We start from the raw sequence: 21,792 nt of genomic DNA, 5'->3' as shown, positions 1-21,792 counted from the left end.
GGGAGAAAGATGAGGCTTTCTGTTACTGTAAATATTTACAACCTCGGAAACCCTGTACAGGGTTCGCTGTGAGTCAGAACTGACTCTGCAAGACCACCACCACCACCACCACCACCACCACCAGGTGTGGTGCTATAGGATAAGCTCTGGACCATAAGATCAGTTTGAACCTCAAGGTCAACAATTCAAACTCACCAGCTACTCCTTGGAAACTACACGTGGTCGCTGTGAGTCGGAACCAACTCGATGGCGCTCACCACTAACAAACAATATCTTGGTATGGAGTCCTGGTGTGGCGCTGTAAGAAATGCACTGAAGTAACCACAAGGTTGGTGGTTTAAACTATCAGCAGCTCCTTGGAAACCCTATACAGGGTCGCTATGAATCAGAACTGACTCAATAGCACTTAACAATAGCAACATATCCTGGTGGGTGGAGTCCTGGTGTGGCGCTGTAGGATCCGCACTGGACTGTTAACCGCAAGATTGGTGGTTCAAAACCACCTTGGAAACCCTAGCCAAGGTCATTATGGGTCAGAACTGACTCAGTGGTACTGAATAACATGTCCTGGTGTGTGGCATTGTAGGATGAGCGCTGGACTGCTAACCACAAAGCCAGCAGTTAAAACCTACCAGCTTGCTCCTTGGAAACCGTATGCGAGGTTGTTGTGAGTTGGAACCGGCTCAGTAACACACAGTAACAACAACAACATATCCTGGTGTGGCGCTGTAGGGTAAGCACTAGACTGCTAACCACAGGGTTGGCAGATTAAACCCACCAGCTGTTCCTTGGAAACCCTGAACAGGGTACCTCTGAGTTGGAACTCACTAAACAGCCCTTGGTAACAAAAACATTTCCTGGTGTAAGGAGTTCTGGGAGTGTAGTGGGTTTCTAGGTGGGTTGCTAAGCACAAGGTCTGCAGTTCAAATATACTGGGAGAAAGATGAGGCTTTCTGCACCCGTAAAGATTTACTAGCCTCTGATACTCTAATAATTTAGTGTCGCTATGAGTCAAAATGGACACAACAGCACTTAATAACAACAACAACAAAATCCTAACCCCTTGGAATTGCCCAAGTGTTTTTTTCAGTTTGGTAGGCATGAAAGTCCGATATGGAATGAAGATTCAAGGGAAAAGAAAGTAATAGCCCCCGGCATTTAGTACAATTTATCTGTAGAGTGCTCGTTAATTTATAGGGTGTGGTGCTGCGGAATAATATGGTTGATTGTAAAGTTAGTTTGAATTCAAGGTCAGCGGTTCAAATTCATCAGCCACTCCTTGGAGAACCTATAAAGAATCCTTATGAGTCAGAGCTGACTCTATGGGACTTAACAACAACAACTCATGTTCTTTATTGCATATGATATCCACAAAAATCCCTGAGACAATAAGGAGGGTATTATACTTCTTAGATGATCAAGCAGATTTATTGAATACTTATTCACATACCCACTGGAAACTCTTTGAATTTAGAAAGTAAAAACAACATGTTTTGCCCCCAAAGGGTACAGACCAAGCTTTCTTGGCAAATTCACTGATATATTAATTGTTTACATAAATGGAGATGGACATAGGCTCAAAACCTCACGTCTGTAGAGCTTTTGTACACATTAGTAGAAGTTTGTTTTATAGGAGTTTATATTTTTACTTGGTCACATGAAGAGTGAATTTTTATTTTGTGAGTGAACCCCAGCTTTGGCCCAGGGGATGCTAGGAGGCAGAGATGGTACCCTGAGTTTAGGACTTTAGTGCAATGCTAAGCTGATTGCATTCATTAATGAACTCTTTGTGTACTCAGTTTTGTAGTTTTGTGATATGTTCTCTCATCATCTGTGTAGTGAGCAGCATCCCCTGAACAGCTCCAGACTGTCTGGTTGTCTTGGTAACTTGAATGTCGGTCGTAGCCCTGCTTGTATAACCCAAGTTTAGGGTTCAGTAGGATCACTCAGGATCTAGGCTGTCTTTGTATATTTACTTTTTTCCCTCTCTGGGTGGTGAAAATGGGTAACATACTCAGCTGCTAAACAAAAGATTAGAGGTTCAAGCCTACCCAAAAGCACCATGGAAGAAAGGCCTGGTGATTGACCCTTCCTCCTGCCACAAACCAGCCATTGAAAACCCTATGGAGCTCAGTTCTATTCTGACATATGTGAGGTCATCATGAGTTGGAAGTTGATTTGATGGTAACTTTTTTACTGGGCTTCAGTAGTGCTAGACTTTGCTAGCTACAGATTTCTTGTGTTACTGTTGCATGATATAGCATAGTTACCGGCTGTCTGCATGATGAAGTGACCCATTCATCTGGTCTTAACAGACTAGTATATAAATGCTTTGAAGAATAGTGTAGTGTTTCCTGGGCCTTTTGTATTTTCCCATGGGGCTAAGTAGAAGAATCTATTCAAGCAGGCCTTCTGCAGATGCCCATTTCTGGAGGGAATGTCCCTTGTGTGGAGATTTTAAGAAGCTAGGGAGAGGGATGGGTGTATGCAGTGCTCAATATTTTCCATATGATGCTGGCCACTTCGATGTTATTGCTCCTTTTTCCCAGGCATGAGAGCCAGCAGCTCTCTGAATAGTAACTGATGCTAATAGATCTGTGTCTTTGTGCATGAGGCACTACTTAATTTCTTAACCACACCTTGGAAATATTCCTTGCATGGAGAAATCTTTGGAAAATCTAAAAATCTTTTCTTTCATCATAGTGAAATTGGAACTCCTAGATGTGTTTATTGTTTGTGTACTCATTTTTTTGTTAATTCTGTAGTTCATTCGTTCACTTTCTGGCACTTATGATTGGTGTATTTAGGATCAACGTAGTGATGAGGAAGAACCTGGCCCAAGAGCCACTAGATGATTTGTTTCCTCAGTTCTTTTATTCACTAACCCACTCTTCAGACTGTCAGAAGACATCTGACCTGTGAACCTTAATTCCATTATCTGAAACTACTTTCTTCATGAGGCTGTTCTGGAGATCAAACAAAGTAATTTATTACAAGCAATGTTGTAAAAATTGTCATGCTTTGTAAATCCAGTTACTTTTTTTTAAAGGTAGCAATGAAATGTTTGTTTGTAGTTATAGTAATAAAAACGATGGCTGGGGAAAATCTCCTCTGTTAGGTGCTTTATGTTATGTATTTAAAAAGTAATCTTTTATTGTGAATGTGTGCACAATGAAACAAGATCCCCTTTGATAGTTTCCACATGCTGTATACACAGTGCACACGGCGATGTGGATTCTGTTCTTCACATTGTGTCAATATTCCCATTAGCTTTTACTTTTTTTGAACTAACTTGTTATTTAGTCAAAAGGTGATTTTAAGGGGTAGTTTGCTTCAAGGTCTAGAGAATATCTCTGGACAATAGTTTTAGGGATTTCTCCAGGATCATTCGATGCTGTAAGTCTGGAGTCTTTGAGAATTTGGAGTTCTGTTTCCACATTTTTCTTCTTTTCTATCACATCCAACTATTCTGATCTTGGGCAGAACGTTCAGTGGTGCTAGCTGGGCACTAGCTCATTCTTCTGGTCTCACGGTAAAGGAGACTGTGGTTTATGGAGACAATTAGTCTTGTATTCCATTTCCTTCTCTGATTCTTGGAATTTGTTCCTTCTCTTTTTCTCCAGATGATTAGAGACCAATATGTGCATCTTAGATAACCATCCACAAGCTTTTAAGATCTCAAACACAAAAGTACAAGTTTTATTTCTTGCTGTTATGTGATCTTAATTTTTATGCCACCTCACCAACGAACTGTAGCTAATACTGTGAGCACATATATAAAAACTGGCCTTATGTGAGTAAATTAGACAGAGGTATCTTAATAAAGGAGTCCTAATGTGGTGCTGCAGGATAATGCACTGGATTGCAAGGCCAGTTTGAACCACAAGGTCGGCAGTTCAAACCCACCAGCCGCTCCTTAGAAACCTTATACAGGGTTGCTATGGGTTGGAGCTGACTCAACAGCACTTAACAACAACCACAACAACAACTTAATAAATTTCCCCAGAAATATTAACAAGGCAATTGTTTAGGTACTGTCTTTCCAGTGTTCTAAAAGAGGATTTGTACAATAAAAGTAAATTTACTCCTAACTTTTCTGGGGACCTCACAACTGTAGAAAACACAACTGTAGAAAAATACAACTGTATTTGCCGTCTGTTTGAGGACAGCTAGCATCAGTTATGGATCTTTGTATGAATGGATATTTCATTTGTTATGCAGATTGGTCGTTTGAAAAATACTGCAGAAGAGATGAGTAAATGACGAGAAACTAGTTGCTTTGGGCTTCCATACGCACGCAGTTCTCTTGATTTGAACAGCCTCTTGGTAGTTCATCATCTGATTCTGGAAAGTAGTGAAATTCTGGATATGGATTTGAAACTGCTCAGTGGTTACTTTTTCTTTGGAAAGTCTCCCTTTGTTACTTGTTGTTAGGTGCTGTCGACCCTCTATAGGTTTTCCGAGGCTGTAAATCTTTATGGGAGCAGAGAGCCTATGATTCTCCCACAGTGCAGCTGGTTGACTTAAACCTCCAACTTTGTGGTTAGCAATCCAGTGCTTATTACAACACCACAGTACTCCCCCAAAAGACCCTTGGTGTTGCTGGTGGTTATATGTCACCAAGTCAGTTCCTACTCACAGAGACCCCCATATAGGGTTTTTTGAGGTTGTAAATCTTTACAGGAGTAGAAAGCTTAGCAGCCCAACTATGCTATCAGAGCTCCTTGAAAAGACCCTTGGGAGTAAAAGAACAATTCCCTCCTCTCTCCTAGATGTTTAATCTGTATAACCAGTTAACCAATTGCTGTTAAGTTGATTTCAGCTCATGGTAACCATGTGTGTGTCAAAGTAGGTATGTGCTCCTTAGGGATTTCAATGGTTGGTTTTTGTTTTTTGTTTTTTGTTTTTTTTTTTAAAGTTGATCACTAGGTCTAACTTTTCAGCTAGGAGCTGAGCACATTGACTGTTTACATCACACAGGGACGCCTTTTTTTGATTAAGTGCCATGGAGTCAACTCCAACTCATAGTGACCCCATGGACAACAGAATGAAACACTGCCCAGTCCTCTGTCATTCTCACAGATGCTGTGTTTCAGCCCTTTGTTCAGCCAGTGTGTTAGTCCATCTCGTTGAGTATCTTCCTCTTTTTCATGGACTCTCTGTGTCACCAAGCATGATGTCCTTCTGTAAGGACTGGTTCCTCCTGATAATAGGTCCAAAGTAGAAGAGACTGAGTCTCATCATCCTGGCTTCCTGAAACAATCTGACTGGACTTCTTCCAACATGCATTTATTTGTTCTTCCGGCAGTCCATGGTACTTTCAAGATTTTTAGACAACACAGTCATTCAGAGGTATCCATTCTTTTTTAACCTTCATTATTTATTACCCACTTTTCTCATGCATATGAGCGCATAGGAAAGATCATGGCTTGGGTCAGGCATGCCCTAGTCTTCAGGTGACATCTTTGCTTTTTAGCATGCTAATGAATTTTCCAGAATTGCAGCAGATTTTCCCAGTGTAATAATTTTTTTTTTGATTTCTTGACTGCTACTTCCATGGGTGTTGGTTGCAGATCCAAGTAAAATGAAATCCTTGACAACTTTAATCTTTCCTCCAGTTATCACAATACCATTTATTGATCCAGTTGTGAAGGTATTTGGTCTCAGAACTTGAAGACTCTCTGACTTTCTAGGAAGTCAGATACAAAGACAGATGCTAATGCAGCCAAGTACTGGGCAATCGAGATGCAAAATTTAGAATTTGCTAGTAAGGAGGTTGGTGGGACAGTGGTTAAAATGCTCAGCTGCTAACTGAAAGCTCAGAAGTTTGAACCCATCATCTGCTCCAGGAGAATTTGTGGCAGTCTTCTTTCATAAAGATTTATAGCCTTGGAAATGCTATGGGGCAGTTGTACCCTGTCTTCTATGGTCTCTGTGAGTTGACTCAGCAGCACTGGGTTTTTTATTTGGGTCATCATTCTTTTCTGTTCTGGTTACACCATTTCCAGTGGTCTACTCTTCTTGCCCCCCTTTATTTTCCCATCTTTGCTTTAGAGTAATTTTTGACCACTTGGTCTCCTATAGATGATTCTTTTTTTTTTTTTTTTTTCTAGGACAATTACTCATGGAATAGTCTTATTTTGGACTTTTCCACACCCTAAATTTAGCAAGCTAGAGGTAATCTTTAAAAAAATTTTTTTTTTAAGTTTTTTTTTTTGATTGGTTGTTTTTTTCCTTGGAGGTTCTTTGTTTTTCCCTTCTTGTTTTCTTTGCATTGTTTCCTTTTTTTTCCTTGCTTGTTCTTTCACCGTTTTTTGTTTCCTTTCCTTTTTTTTTTTTTTTTTTTTTGTGGGTTTTTCCCCAAAACCCTTAGGTTGCTTCTTGGCCCCCGTTCTTCAATCTTTTTCTTTCCATGAGTCTAGAATCCTCAGCTGCTCTCTCTCTCTCCATGTCCTCATCTCTGCCTCCATCCTTGATGTTGCTGCTTCTCCGGATATGGTCCCACATTCCGCTCATGCTCTTCTTCTTTGATGGTCCTAGGGTGGCAATCTTCTTTCATAAAGATTTATAGCATTGGAAACGCTATGGGACAGCATTAAACGCTATGGTCTCTGTTCCTGGACTGTAGGATTAACTACTCCCCTCTTTTTGTTATAAAATTTCTACCCCTACGGTTGTGACAGTTGCAATTAGTCATGATAACAGTTATTCACTATTGCATCATAAGAATCTTATCCCCATCTCTTTTCACCAGACCCATCTAGACAAGATATAAACTATCCACTGGGGATTCTACCTCCCCCACCCCCCAACACTCTGAAACTAAACTCCCTCTTGAAAACTTGTAAACCTGTCACTTTGTGCCTTTATAGCTTCCCCTACCCCACCCCCCTTTTTAGGTAGCCAATGTCCAAGTTGTCCCGTCTCTATCAACCCTGTATACATAGGGGATAGGACCAATACTTGATGTGAAGATGCCTTCCCTCTCAGTTGGTATTTTGAGTTGGTAAGGTGGAGGGTCAGAGAAAAAGAGGAAGACCCCAGTGAGATGGACTGACAATATGGCAGCATCAGTGGGCTCAAGCGTGGCAACAATTGTGACATTGGCCCAGGACGGGGCAGTGTTTTGTTCTGTTGTGCATAGGGTTGCTATGAATCGGTACTGACTCTATGGCACCTAACAACAACAACACATCCATAATTATAGGTCAAGTTCCTATAGATGATTTTTTAAAGGAACTCACTGCTCATGGACAATACTGTATTTTATGAGCCAGTCTATTAATTAGCTAACAGGTGACCTAAGTGGACAAGTTTGGTTTAAGGTTAAAAGTGTATCTCATGATAGTCTCAAGGAGCCCTCTATCTCAACAGTTCAGTAAGTCTAGACTTTGTAAGAATTTGAGTTCAGCTTGGCTTCCTTTATAGTACAACTGCTCAGAATGTAGAAAAAACCACCTCCTTTCCAGGACCTTCTTGGCTTCTCAGATAAAGATGGACATGGCATTCAGTATTTGTTGATTGGATGAGATCCCTCTATCTTAGTTATCCAATGTTGCTATCACAAAAACACCACAAAAGGATGGCTTCAACAAACAGAAATTTATTATCTCACAGTTTAAGAGGCTGAAAGCCCAAATTCAGCATACCACCTTTGGAGAAATGTCCTGGTCTCCTTTCAGCATCTGCAAGCCCAGCATCCCTTGGCAATCCAGCATCCCTAGGCTATGTGTTTTGGCATCAATCACTCCTGGGAATCTAGGAGCTTCACAGTGCAGGCACTCCAGATCCAAAGGACAAACAAATCCCAACTCTTCTATCTTGGTGGTAGTAGGTCCCTGTGAGCTCTGCTCACTTCCCTCTCCTTTTATATCAGAAGAGAATGACTCAAGATTCAGCCTCATCCTGTAGATTGCATCTGGCCTCATTATCACCATAGAAGTGAGGAGTTATAACACACAGGATCATTAGATCAGAGTGGATCACATCCAATCACATCATGGGGTTGATTGCATCCTATGAGATTTCATCATAGAGGTGATAACTGCATCTTAACTGTGGAACCACTGAGAATCCTGGCCAAATCAAATTGGCACAAAACATTGACTGCCACACCCTCCCTGCCAGTTAATGACAGGTTTTTCCTTTTGACTTTGCAGAGAAGGTGGTACCAGACAGAAAACGAGTATTACTTACTGCAGTTCACACTGACTGTTCGCTGCCTCTACTACACCAGCTTCAGCCTCGAATCTTGCTGGCAGCAGCTGCCCACAGAGCGTGCTTCCTACTCCTTCCCCTGGATGTTGGCCTATGTCTTCTATTACCCAGTCTTCCACAACGGTCCCATCCTCAGCTTCCCGGAGTTCATCAAACAGGTAGAGTCCACTGGGGGGTGACCTGGGATTCTGTAAATTGAGCCTGTCGCCTGGATGTGGTAGTCTAGGTGACTCCTGGACCTTTTCATTCATCTGTGCCCCACCTTGAAAACATACTATTGATTCCCACAAGTTAAAAAAAGACAAATCAAATCATTGTCTTGCCTGTTAATTGCCTTGATTTTTGACATAATAAATGAAATATTTAGGGGAACAAAAATCTTCAAAAGAAAGGTCAACCTGTCTATTATATGAGGGTAAGTCACAAAGTATTGCTGCTATGGTTCTATTTCGGACATTCACGGGGTGACTCCAAACAAAACGTGTTTACACGTGTGTCTCTGGTTAGTGGATGGCTGCAGACAAGTTCTCTGAGTAATAAACTTGTCTTACTCTCGTCAGGGTACCTTCAATAAAAGGATGCTTTTTGTGCTTTGGGGTGAAAAGGGAGTCAATCTTGAAGTCAGGGCTAATAGCTAAATTTTAACAAAACTCAAATGGATATGCTTCCAAATCTTTGAAACTTGGCAGCAACTTTACAAAAATGCGATCCCACGTTAAACAGCAGTTTTTAGATGGATCAGGCGTGTTGAGGAAGGTCGAGAAGACATCAGAGATGAATTCAAGCCAGAGATGGCAGCTCAGAGGGAAGGAAGGATACTTGTTTTATTGGGATTCCCAAGGGGTTAACTGGAAAGATTTTCTTGAAGGACACAGGACAGTCATGGAGGCTTGTTATGAAGAAGGCTTAAGAAAATTGAAAACTGCAATTGTGAGAAAAAAGATCAGAAAACGTGCCAAGGAAGTTTTTTCCATCACAAAATGTACCTACTTATTCTTCAAGGGTAGCAAGGACTGTCCTGTGAGAATTTCTTTGGCAAACTCTACCCCATCCACCCTACAGCCTAGTTTTGCCCCTTCAGACTTTATTTTGGTTCCCCAAACTCAGAGTACATTCCAAAAGAACACCATTTGAGTCCCCCAAGGATACCCAAACTGTGATTTTGATGTGGTACAAATTGAAGATCACAGAATTCCTTAGGGAAAGATTAGAGAGATGGAAACATCACTTTCAGAAGTGTATAGACCTAGAAGGGAGGATATGTTGTGAAACCACAGTTCACATTTTGATAGTTTTGTTTAATAAAGATGGCTTTGATTTTGTAGCAGTAGTTTTTGACTGACCCTCGACTATATGTTTCAGCTCTGAGAGTTCCCACTTTGATTCTTGGTATATCGTGACAACCAGGGTTAGTAACTGAGGTTAGAAACTTGAGGTTGGAGTCTGCACTGCAGTGAAATCCTAGAAAAAGTAAAAAATGCATTCTGGCAGTATCATTTGAAAAAAACGGAAAGAGAAACTCTTGAAGATGTTGGATGACAAACAGTGTATTCCATTTTTAATTTCACAAGCAGTTAAATATCTCTGCCATAGTCTGGGGAATTTTATTGAGGCCTGCCTAGATGAGAGCACAGAGCAGAGCTGAAGGAAGCAGCGGAGCGCGGATTAAAATATTCTGAAGCAATAGCATGTATCTGGGGCTAGGTGTCTGTGCCGAATTCTATGGACAGTATCCTTGTCTGAAACTCCATCTCAATCTGTCTTTTTTTTCTCTCTCCTCATCCTTCCTCCCCAATTTAGAACTTTTTCTCAGCCAAAGCTAGCTCCATGGAACATGCTTTTTAAGGTGATTCATCTAAGGTGGTGGTGGTGGATGCTGTGAAAGTAACTCTAATTCATGGGCACCCCATGTGGCAGTTTAGTGTGACCTCATAGGGTTTCCGAGCCTACAGTCTTGGTGGGAACAGATCACCAGGTCTTTCTTCTGCAGAGCTGCTGAGTGGGCTTGAACTGCCGACCTTTCACTGAGCAGCTAAGAGCTGAACTGGTGCACCACCAAGGCTCGTTAACCTGTTGTGTGCTGTCAAGTCAGATGACTTGAACTGCTGCACAGGGTTTCTAGGCTGTGATCTTTATAGAAAGAGATTGCCAGGTCTTTTTTTCCTGGGTGGGTACCGATCGCCATCCTTTTGTTTAGCAGCAGAGAGTTTAAGTGGTTGTGCTGCCAGGACATCTTAACCTTGTTGCTGTCTTAAGTCAGCTATAGTATGTGAGGTGCTACAGGGTAAGCACTGAACCATGTGGTGAGTAGTCCAGTGCTTATCCTGCAGTGCCACACATTCTAAAGCTGCTGAATTAGAAACTGTGGAGGTGGAGCCCAGGAATGTGCTTTAACTAGCCCTTCAAGGGATTCTGAGTTCGACAACCAGTAACCAATTACTGTGACGTTGACCCCCAACTCATGGTGACCCTATGTATGTCAGAGAAGAACTGTGCTCTGCAGGTTTTATAGAGGTAGATTACCAGGTCTTTCTTCTAAGACAGGGGTGGGGTACTTCCAGCCCATAGGCTGTATGTTGCTGTTAAATGCTGTCAAATTTGTTCCGACTCATAGCAACCCTGTCTCGGGTTTCCAAGGGGAAGCTGGTGAGTTTGAACAGCCAACTTTGTGGTCTAAACTGACATTACAGTCCCCAGTGCACTATCCCACAGCTCCACATCAGGACTTCAAGGGCCATATAAGGTCCATGAAATCATTTGGTTTGACCCTGCCAGGTCACCCACAGTTGCAGCCATCACATTAGGGGTGAGTTAGTTAAATGTTTGACCAAATATATTATAGCAGGCTAATTTTTAAGATGATAATTTTGTATGGCCCATGAATGATATTATAAATGTTGTCAGACAAATAGTTCCCTATCCCTGTTCTAAGGTGTCCTGGTATGACACTGTAGGGATAAAATACTGGACTGCAGGGTTGTTTTGAACCACAAGGTCAGAGGTTCATACTCACCAGCTGCTCCTTGGAATCTCTATACAGGATCACTGAGTTGGAACCAACTTGAAGGCACTTAAAAACAGCAACACCACTCCTGTTCTAAGTTGTCTCTGGGTAGACTCAAACCTCCAACTTTTAAGTTAGCAACCAGAGCCTTAACTGTTTATACCCCCAGGGACTCTGGTTTTAGGACCTTGTGACCGAGCTTCCTCAGAAAGGGTGAGGAAGGGACTTTGAATCAATCTGGTCTCAAGCACAGTATAGGTGGGCTCAGGCATGCCATGTTTTATATCTTTTACAATCTCCTCGCTATTGTGGGGTTTGAATTCTGAATTTTCCAATCAGTATCTTTTAGACCAAACCAACATACATACCTCTCCTGAGTCCTGATCCTAATTGTCAGAGTGAACATAGACTGAATTCACTAGGCAGACACATTTTCTATCTACCTGTTTTCTACTAGGAGCTTTTCCTTATGGTGTCTACATTTTGCTATTATGTAAAATAATCTTTATTTATTTTTTGTTCTGACTGTCTCCTTTCAAATTGTACTTTTTTGAGTAGAGCTGGGATATTACAGGTTTGCCGTAGGCTCCTAACTGTGTTATACCGAGGCGAGCTTTGAGGGGGCTACTGTTCTTAGCCAAGGGTCTTCTCCTCAGTCTGGGTGGTTTCTTCTTAGAGGGTCTCAGACATAGAGACCCTGAGTTGCTTCTATGTCTCACCCATCTCCAAAGCAGAGATGCAGTTGCTGAAAGCAGAGAACTCGGACAGGCAAATTAAAACTCTTTTCTGTGGTCTGAGAATATTCCCCCAAAAGGCAAGAAAAGGAAAGGTGTTCAGTAACTACAGGACAAAGAAACAGTGCCAAGAGGTTTCTGTATTTACTGAAGGTGCTAGTTGGGGTGTTTACATCCTACAGGAAAAAGGGGTGCAAAGGGGGAGGGGTTAAAATAAGGTGATCTAGTGCATGAAAGAAGGAGTTCTGGTAGTGTAGTGGTTATGAATTGGGCTCAAGTTTAGCAGTTTGAAACTACCAGCTATTCCGTGGGAGAAAGATGAGGCTTTCTGCTCCTGTAAAGATTTACAGCCTTGGAAACCCTGTATAGGGTCGCTATGAGTTGGAATCGACTCCACAGCACACAACAATAGTGAATGAAAGGAGTCTTGGTGTGGCGCTGTGGGTTAATGGGCCAGACTGCAAAGTTGTTTGAACTGCAAGGTTGCTCATTCAAGCTTACCAGCGGCTCCTTGGAAACCCTATACAGAGTCACTATGGGTTGGATGGAATTGACTCGACGGCACTTAACAACAACAACAAGTGCATGAAAGGATTCCTTCGGAGAGGCCAAGAGGGGTGGAAGGAAAACCACATCTTTCTCCCAGCGAGCAGCTGGTAGGTTTGAACCAGCAGAGTGGTTAACAACTCAGCTGCCTATACAAGGATTGTTGTTGTATGCTGCTGAGTCGGTTCCAACTCATAGCCACCCTGTATAGGGTTCAGAACCTTTATGGCTGAAAATCTTTATGGAAGCAGAAAGCCTCATCTTTCTCCCATGTAGCGACTGGTGGATTCAAACCAACCTTGTGGTTAACAGCCCTAAGAGTAACCCATGATGCAACCTCCTGCTTGGCAATCAGCAAACCTCAGTTAATAAAAGGACACTGTTAGAACTGTCTAACTGCCCCTGGAGGACTGTCTTTCACTCAGTTATGTAGCTCGGTGTAATGTAAGGCGTGTGAAATTTGTATATGTCAGTTATGAACAGACAAACATTTGCCTTTTAAAAGGTCCTAGCACCTAAGGAGCTCTGGTAGCGTAGTGGTTACAAATCGGGCTGCGAACCTCAAAGTCAGCAGTTTGAAACTACCAGCTGTTCCGCGGGAGAATGAGGCTTTTTGCTCCAGTAAAGATTCACAGCCTTGGAAACCCTGTACAGAGTCGCTAGGAGTCGGAACCGACTCCTCAGCACATAACCACCATCATCCTAACTGGAGTCCTGGTGTGGTTAATGCGCCAGACTGCAAAGTCGTTTGAACTGCATGGTTGGTGGTTCCAGCTCACCAGCTGCTGCTCGGAAACCCTATACAGGGTCGCTATGGGTCAGAACCAACTTGACAGCACTTCATAACAACAAGCACCCTAACTGGAAGAGTGGCTGGATCTCTAATGGCAGTTAGAGTTTCAGCAAAAAATCTATTGTTGAGTCCATTCCAACTCATAGTGACCCTATACACCAACAGTGTTACTGCCCTACTGGGTTTCCAATACTGTAATCTTTACAAAAGAAGACTGCTGTATCTCTGTCCCTTAGAGTGCCTGGTGTGTTGGAACCTCGGACCTATCAGCAACTGAGCACTTAACTACTATACCGCCAGGGCTCCTTTTCAGCAACATGTCTCCCATGGGCCTGTGGATCTCAGATTCTGAGTCAGGGATGAGACAGGGGCCAGAGGGTCTAGCAATAGTTAGGATACACTGCTTATCTGCTTAGTGTGGAGTTAGGAGCCACATCTTACTTTGAACAGGTTGAATTGTAGAGTAGGGAGAATTTCTGTGGAATGGAGGAAGTTCTAGGGGAGAAGGTGAGCCTGAGCGTGGATGGTCAGGGGAATTTTCTTGGCTGAGGGCTGTGCTCCTACCCCAGGATGGGGAGCCCACACTCAAATGGGGAACATGGGAAGGTGGTAAGAAGGTGGGCTCTGCAGTTTAGCTCCCTGGGATTAACTCCCTACTCTGCTTCAGCCTGAGGGCATTTGGTGAGCTACTTTTTTGTGTCTGTTTTTTCTCTTAGCAGTGAAGTAATAACTATAGTAGTACTTCCCTCACAGGACTGTGGTGAGGAGTAAGTGATTTTATATAGGTAGTGTGTCCTGGGTAGCTCTGGTAGTATAGTGGTTACAAATGGGGCTGCTAACCTCAAGGTCAACAGTTCGAAACTACAAGTCTTTCTGCCGTAGAAAGATAAGGCTTTCTGCTCCTGTAAAGATTTGCAGCCTCAGAACCGATTCCATGGCACACCACCAGCAATGTGTATTGACTTTAGATAAACACTATCTTAAAAAAAAAATAGAAGAGTCCCTGGGGGGTGCAAATGGTTACTATGTCTGAATGCTCACTGGAAGGTTGGTGCTTGGAGTCTCCCCAGAGGCATTTTAGAAGAAAGGCCTGGCTCTCTCTAGTTCTGAAAACTCAGCCACTGGAAACCTTGTGGAGCACAGTTCTACTCTGATGGAACTTACTAGCAGCAGCAACAACAGGATCCTACTTAAACACTATTTGTTCTTGTTGTTGTTGTTGTTAACTGCTGTCGAGTCGGTTCCGACCCATAGCGACCCTGTACAGGGTTTCCGAGGCTGTAAATCTTTACAGGAGTAGAAAGCTTCATCTTTCTCCTGCGGAGCGGCTGGTAGTTTCGAACCGCTGACCTTAAGGTTCGCAGCCCGATTCGTAACCACTACGCTACCCGAGCTCCTTTCTAAACACTATTTAGAACCATTTTAATGTGCTAGCCAAACTGACTCGATGGCACTTGACAACATCAACAATGTGTTAGCTATGACTATTATGTCTAGTGTTCTTTTTGGGAGCCCTGTTAGTGTAGTGGGTTAAGCATTGGGCTCCTAGCTGCAAGGCTGGCAGTTCAAACCCACCAGTTGTTATGCGGGAGAAAAGTTTACTGTTTTGAAAGCCCTATAGAGAAGTTCTACGCTGTCTTCTAGGCTTGTTATGAGTCGGAATTCTCTGGGGACAGTGGATAGTGTTAGTTTAGGTGAGAACTAAAACTCTAGGTTGCCAGTCTGGTAGGTGGACACAGCAGCAGGGGATTCTGGGTAGTGACCATAGTTGACCTCAAAAGGGCTGATGTATAATCCCATCTCATTGGAGGAGAAACCCAGGTAGATCCAGGGCTCAGAATAGGCCCTGTCTCTAAGTAGCAGACAAGAGCTAAGTTGGCAGTCAGTGTCCCAGACAAACTGTTTAGGTTTTGGGATCTGTTCTGGTTCTAGAAAGCACCTGGAGTAACAAAAATGGCAATAAATGATACGTAATGAGCACTTGCTTTTAGCCAGACTCTTCATGTCCTGGCATATTTAATCCTCACTGCCACCCTGAAGAGAGAGACTCTGTCGTCATTACCATTTTACAGATGAGGAAACGAAGGCAAAAACTGGCTAATAGAATGCAAATTGGAAGGAGGACGATAAAGACGTGAGTCTTGACATGCCAATTTGATGAACCTCATACAAGTTAGAAAAGGGAGTGTGACTTGGTGGACATGTGGCTCTGGAGACGCCAGACCAGACACGGTCTTGTGGTAGCAATATGAACTGCAGACCCCAGTGTTCTGGCAAATGCAGCTGTCTACCTACTCCAGCCGTGGCCAGGCTGGTTGTAGAAATGGACAATGAGGGTTTCATTAGGAGATGATTTACTGGAAGTAGGGAGTACCAGAGTGGCATAAACAGTTAATATTCTCAGCCACTAACCAAAGAGTGTCTTGGTAGATAGGCCTGGTGACCTACTTCTGAAAGCCAGCCATTGAAAACCATATGGAGCCCAGTTGTACTCAGATAGGCATGGAGTTGCCGTGAGTCAGGGTGGACTGGAGGACAGCTGGTGTGGGGAGTAGGGACATGCGCTGTGGCCACCAAATGACTTGACACCATCATGACTGAAAGAGAGACTCCTGGCCACAGTGCCTCGAAACCCAAGCAGAAAGAAGCACGAGGGCTGGCAGTGGAGGTGGTACAGGTTTTTGGTTGGCTCTTCCAAACATGTATTAGTGGAGTGTGAAGGTAAAGATCTTTCCTCTTTGCGAGCTGCCGTCTGTAGTCCTGAGCATTATCTGTGAAAGAGAGAAAGGCTTAGCCATTTTTATGCAGTTTGCAGGAAATGAGGTTTTAAAATGTAATGGATTCTGAAATGCACTTTGCAGATGAGTTCAAGGATATACATACATACAGACACACATATACATATAAATTTACTGTAGTGGTGCCTTCACTCAAAATTCCCACTGATGGCGGGTCCCCATGATCTGATGATTGGCACTCCCCTGGGTTTGAAATCTCTCAAATGAAATCCTTTGCATGCAGACAAGCGAGCAGCCCTGCTCATTAGCCCTGCTGGAATGACAAGGCACAATCATTCTGCTTTTTTTAAATCAAAGGGAGTTGGCTAGGTGGGATGGATGTATGAACTATATATTGCAATGGCATGACTCTTGAGAAAGACAACCTCTCCCTCTTCCTTGGTAAAAAGCAAATAAGATGAAAACGGGATTTTTTTCTTCTGTGGCGTTGATTTGTACAATTAAAGGAATTCCTATTTCTGTTGCTCTGAATAAGGAGGCATGCAGACCAGACAGACAACACTGCCATGGCTAGTCCATCCTGTTGCTCCTGTTTTTGTTAGGTGCCATGGAGTCGGTACCGACTCATAGAGACCTTATGTACAGCAGAAGGAAACACTGCCCAATCCTGGGCCAACCTCACTTTTGTTGCCACGCGTGAGTCCATCAATGCTCCCACTTGGCCAACCCATCTCGCTGGGGGTCATCCTCTTTTTCTCTGACCCTCCACCTTACCAAACATGATATCCTTCTCCAGTGACTGGTCCCTCCTGACAATATGTCTGAAGTATGAGAGATGAAATTTGGCCATCCTGGCCTCCAAGGAGCACTCTGGCAGCTCTTCTTCCAACATGGATCTGTTTGTTCTTTTGGCAGCCCATGGCACGTTCAGTGTTCTCCTCTAACACCATAACAAGAAATCAAACGACGACGTTGCTTCTGTAGTGACACATAATTACTGCTTATTAAACTTGCTGGGGACATTTTGCCCTGGGGAGAGTAGGTAACTCATTAGTGGGAAGCCAATCAGCCACAAAGTGCACCTCATGTTTCTTCTTAATTACAGATATTTGTGTCATTTCAGGCAGCACATTGTCTGGGGAGGGGACTGAAAGCTCTGGATTAACCTGCAATGTGGTTGCCAGGAGCAGAGAGGGGATTGCTGAGATGTTTTCCTGATGGGCTGTTGGTCCTCTGTGCAGCTGCTGTCAGATCTCTGGGAGGGAATCACATCTCCAGTGACAGTGACACTCTGGGCTGCTGGTGCAGGTCCTGCCTGCAGAAGCCGTGCTTGGGGTGGGCAGGCAGCATGTAGACTTGCTTATTTACGAACTAGGGACATTTAGTCAAGTGAGAATTGTCTGCTGCCAACACTGCTTTTGAACCATCAGCACATTCAGCCAGCGGACTTGATGCTTTCCAAGACTTTGGGGTGCTGAGAAATGCCCATCCATTGGTCTGGAGTGATTTTGGTGATTCTTCATATCTTTCTGACTTGTGGGGTGCTTTGATGTAAACTCTCCCAGTCTCCACAGACTCGTGGAATACTGTATTCTTCATTGGTTCCTTATTATAGGTTTGACCGATGGTCATTAGGTCAAACTGGAGTTTTTTTGAGAGAGCTTCAAAGCATTGGGAATAAACAAAGCATTGGGAATAAACCAACAAAACAATGAAACCTGCTGCTGATTCCTGTTCATGGCAGCCCCATGCTTTACAGAATAGAACTGCCCCATAGGATTTCTTGGCTGTCATCTTTATGGAAGTAGATTGCCAGGGCTTTCTTCAATGGCACCACTGGGTGACTGTGAATCCTCAAACTTTTGATTAGTAGCTGAACATAAACCATTTGTGCCACTCAGGGATCTATGCTCAATATGTACCAAACCCAAAGGAGCCTGCTGCCATTGAGTCAGTACCGACTCAGCAACTCTGTATTGGGTTTCCGAGGCTGTAAGTCTTTATGGGAACTGAACTTGTGATCCTATAGTTCACAATCTGGTGCTTATCCTACAGCACCACCACAAGACTCCTATACTCAGTTCATAGCTAAGAAAAGTCTTAAGAGTGAGGTGAGAATTGATGTTGAATAAAGTTAGGTTTGGCATAAAAGAGAATAACACTTGGTCGTAGTGGATGCTGGGAAATCCTAATGCCTGGCATTTTGAGAAGCATGGCTCAGAAACAGAGGGACTTTGAGTACATTTTCCTCATAAGCACAAACAACTGATGTCTCTACAGTGTTCTTCAGTTACATTACATTTTCCTCAGATTATAAAAATGATCAATTTTAATGGTAGAAGTAACATCAAATCTTACTATCCAAAGATTACTACAAGTGTCATTTTAGTGTGTATCTGTACAGCCTTTCATTATTTATGCATAGTGAACACAAATATATTTCATGGTTGTGGTGCTGGGCTGCTAACCATAAGATTTGTGGTTCAAACCCACCAGCCACTCCTCAGGAACCCTGTACTATGAGTGACTATGAGTCAGAACTGACTTGACAGCACTTGACAATAACAGTTAAATTGAGAAGAGAGAAAACGAAAACAGCCCAAATGCTCAACATTAGTAAAATATACAAATGCACCTCAATCTTTCATGTTGTCAAGTGGTGGAGCGGTTGGTGGATTTGAACTGTCGACCTTGCAGTTCAAAATGAGTTTGCAGTCCAATACAGACCGAAAGTATCCTGGTAAGTTGGTACCTCTGCACTGAGGTTTTTGTGATCCACCAGCTTAAAGATCAATTGCTGTCAACTTTGCAGGGTCTCTCAATGTGCACACTTAAGGCAAGGATTCAAATGAAAAGTATCTTCAAATTTATTCATAGAAAGAGGTCCATATTGAGTCATTATGGTGCAAATGTTTGATGTGTTTGGTGGCTAGTTGGTGGTTCCATTCCACTCAGAGGCACCTAGGAAGAAAAGCCTCACCATCTGCTTCTAATAAAAAAACAGTCATGAAAACCCCTAAGGGGAGCAGTTCTATTCTGACGTACAATGGGAATGCCATGGGTCAGAATCCTCTTGACAACTATTTTTAATTTAATGGTTTCACACTTGGGTAGCTGTAATTGCAGCTGACTGTGATCAATACAGTTCTGCATATATCTTCAGATGTCTAATCTTCCTTCCTGAATAACCCTATCCAAGTAGCTCCCCTGTCAAAACTGGCCAGGTGAGTCCTTTAAGGAAGTTTGTGTTGTTCCTTTCCTTTTGTTTTTTTACATTTTTATTGTGACTTGAATGATAGTTTACATGAGAGAACATTGGCTTTACACTCATCCTATTGTATTTTGTTTCATTGCAATGATTATAATCCCCTGTATGCATCATCATTCAACAGTATTTGCTTCTATTCCTTCTGTTTGTTTGTGTGTTTTTTTTAAGTAACACAAAAATACTCAGGAGTATATAATCATTTAACCAGCCAGTGGGCACATTCTGCAAACCTGCCTCCTGACCACCAGCACTTTCTCTGTCCTTGAGTCTAGAGTCCTCCACTGCTCTCTCTCTCCATGTCATCATCTCTACCCTCCATCTCTGGTGTCTCTGCTTCTCTGGTTAGGGTCCTACATTCTGCTCTTGCTCGTCTCCCTTGATGGCCCTGGAGTTCTCTGTTTCTGGAATGAAACATACTAACTACTCCCCCCTTTGTGTTACAAAACTTCTACCTTTATAGTTGTGACAATCACAATTAATCATGATAACAATTACTATTGAATCATAAGAATCTTATCCCCATCTCCTTTCACCACCCATCTAGACAAGGTGAAAAGTATTCATTGAATAATTCTACCTTCCCCTGCACTCAGAAACTAAACTCCCTCTTGAAAACATGTAAGCCAGTCAGTTGATGCCTTTATAGCTGCCCCCCTCCCGCATTTTTAGGTAGCCAATGTCTAAGTTGTGTGTCCCTATCAATCCTGTGTTCAAGGGGGATAGGATTGATCCTTGATGTGATGATACCCTCTCAGTTGGTATTTTGAGCTACTACATCCATAAGTATAGGTCAAGTTCATCAAATCGTAGTAATTTACACTTGTTTCCTTAATCAGAAATTTTAATCTTTTTATTGTAGAGTTGTGATCATCAAACCATTGAAGCTATGTCAAATGGGTACTGTCTGCAAGTTTGTGCATTCTTGTAGTGTTGTTTCTTAATCATGCAGGTTGTTATAACTGGACAAAATGTTTTCCTGACATGAACTGCAGAAGACTACAAGGAAAAGGAAATTCCTATACATTTCAAAAGTTCTACCAAAGAGTTTAATTTCTTGGGCATAGCTAAATAAGACTTGTGGGTACTGTGTTCTTTTTTTTTTTTTTTTTTTTTTATTGTGAATTGAGTGAAAGTTTACAAGGCAGATGATCAGATTTATATTCAACAAATCGTATACAGACACTGTATTCTTCCTGGCTGCTCATTATAAGGTTGGCTGAGAGGGAAAGCTATTTGTTCAGGTCATTAGTGTGATACCAACCCAGCCAGAATTTCTTAACCTGGCTTCTTGCTTTAGGAGGACGGTTTAAGAAAATGGTGGAATGTGTCAGTTTCAAAATGGCATAAAAACAAATCCCCTGGTATATAATTCTCCCCTCCCTCTGAGGGAGAGAAAGTACTTCCAGTTCACCTTCTCTTGGGAATGGGCTCTTCCTTATATATTTAGTGTCTTGAGCCCTAACTAATTCTCAAACACCAAATCAAAGCTATTCCCTAGACCAACTAATGTGTTCAGGATCAACTTCATCATCTTTGCTTTCACATTACCTTTGCACTTCTAGACAGATGCTTGTCACTATGAGATTCAGAAAATGTACATGCTCCCTGTTTCTCTGTGTTTGTGTTTGTATAGTGGTTAAGACTGGAATTGGATTCATTTAAACTTTTATAGCTTGCTGATTCTGCATTTTAGAATCTTTAGTTTAAAACATGCTGTGCATCCCTAAACCACAGGCAATGAGGTGAGATCAATATCATATTACTTCTAATGCTGTGAACAGAATTGGCCTTGGTAGAACTTCTTTTGGGGGGCCTGTATTGGAGCTCTGGTAGCGTAGTGGTTACACATCGGGCTGTGAACGACAAGGTCAGCAGTTTGAAACTCCCAGCGGTTCTTGGGAGAAAGATGAGGCATTCTGCTCCATAAAGATTTACGGCCTCGGAAACCCTGTACAGGGTCTCTATGGGTTGGAACCAACTCGAAGGCACTTAACAACAACAACATTGTCTAAACATATGTAGCATACACTCCGTATTTTCTGTCTATGAATAGTCAAAACACCTCTCTCCCAGCTGCTGTGTTTGAGTCAAAGCATCTTCTAACTTGGTCGTGTAGCTAGTAGTCTAAGACAGCATGGGAAAAGACTATAAATAAGGTACACAGAAGAGGCAGTAATTGTCAAATATTGTTGTTTGCCATTGAATCAGTTCTGAAAAGTCCATGTGTGTCAGAGTAGAACTGTGCTCTGTAGGGTTTTCAAGGGCTGATATTTTCTAAGTAGATCACCAGGCCTTTCTTCTGAGGTTCCCCGGTCGACTGAACCTGCCAGCCATTCTGTTAGCTGCCAGGTGCCTTAACTGCTGTTCCACCCAGGGACTCCTTATCAGATATTGGCTACCAATTATTCAGGGCTTTTTATGTGCCAGGCTCTGTACTTAGTACTTTATATACTTAATCATATGTAATCTCTACAGTGTTTTTTTTTTTTTTT

The 21,792-nt window shown here is 42.5% G+C and overlaps 1 protein-coding gene across 1 annotated transcript in view; it reads left to right on the top strand.

Moving 5' to 3' along the window:
* Nucleotides 1-21,792, top strand: part of HHAT (hedgehog acyltransferase) — a 501,005-nt gene that overhangs the window by 100,889 nt on the left and 378,324 nt on the right. Inside the window, exon 5 of the mRNA XM_006834198.1 lies at nt 8,160-8,375. Within this exon, the coding sequence (XP_006834261.1) occupies nt 8,160-8,375 (216 nt within the window). The remainder of the gene's footprint in view (nt 1-8,159; nt 8,376-21,792) is intronic.

This window comes from Chrysochloris asiatica, unplaced genomic scaffold (genome assembly GCF_000296735.1).
Source record: "Chrysochloris asiatica unplaced genomic scaffold, ChrAsi1.0 scaffold00009, whole genome shotgun sequence".
NCBI classification, from domain to species: Eukaryota; Metazoa; Chordata; class Mammalia; order Afrosoricida; family Chrysochloridae; genus Chrysochloris; species Chrysochloris asiatica.
The sequence above is the reverse complement of the archived record's forward strand: the minus strand, read 5'-3'. Positions and strand labels throughout refer to the sequence as shown.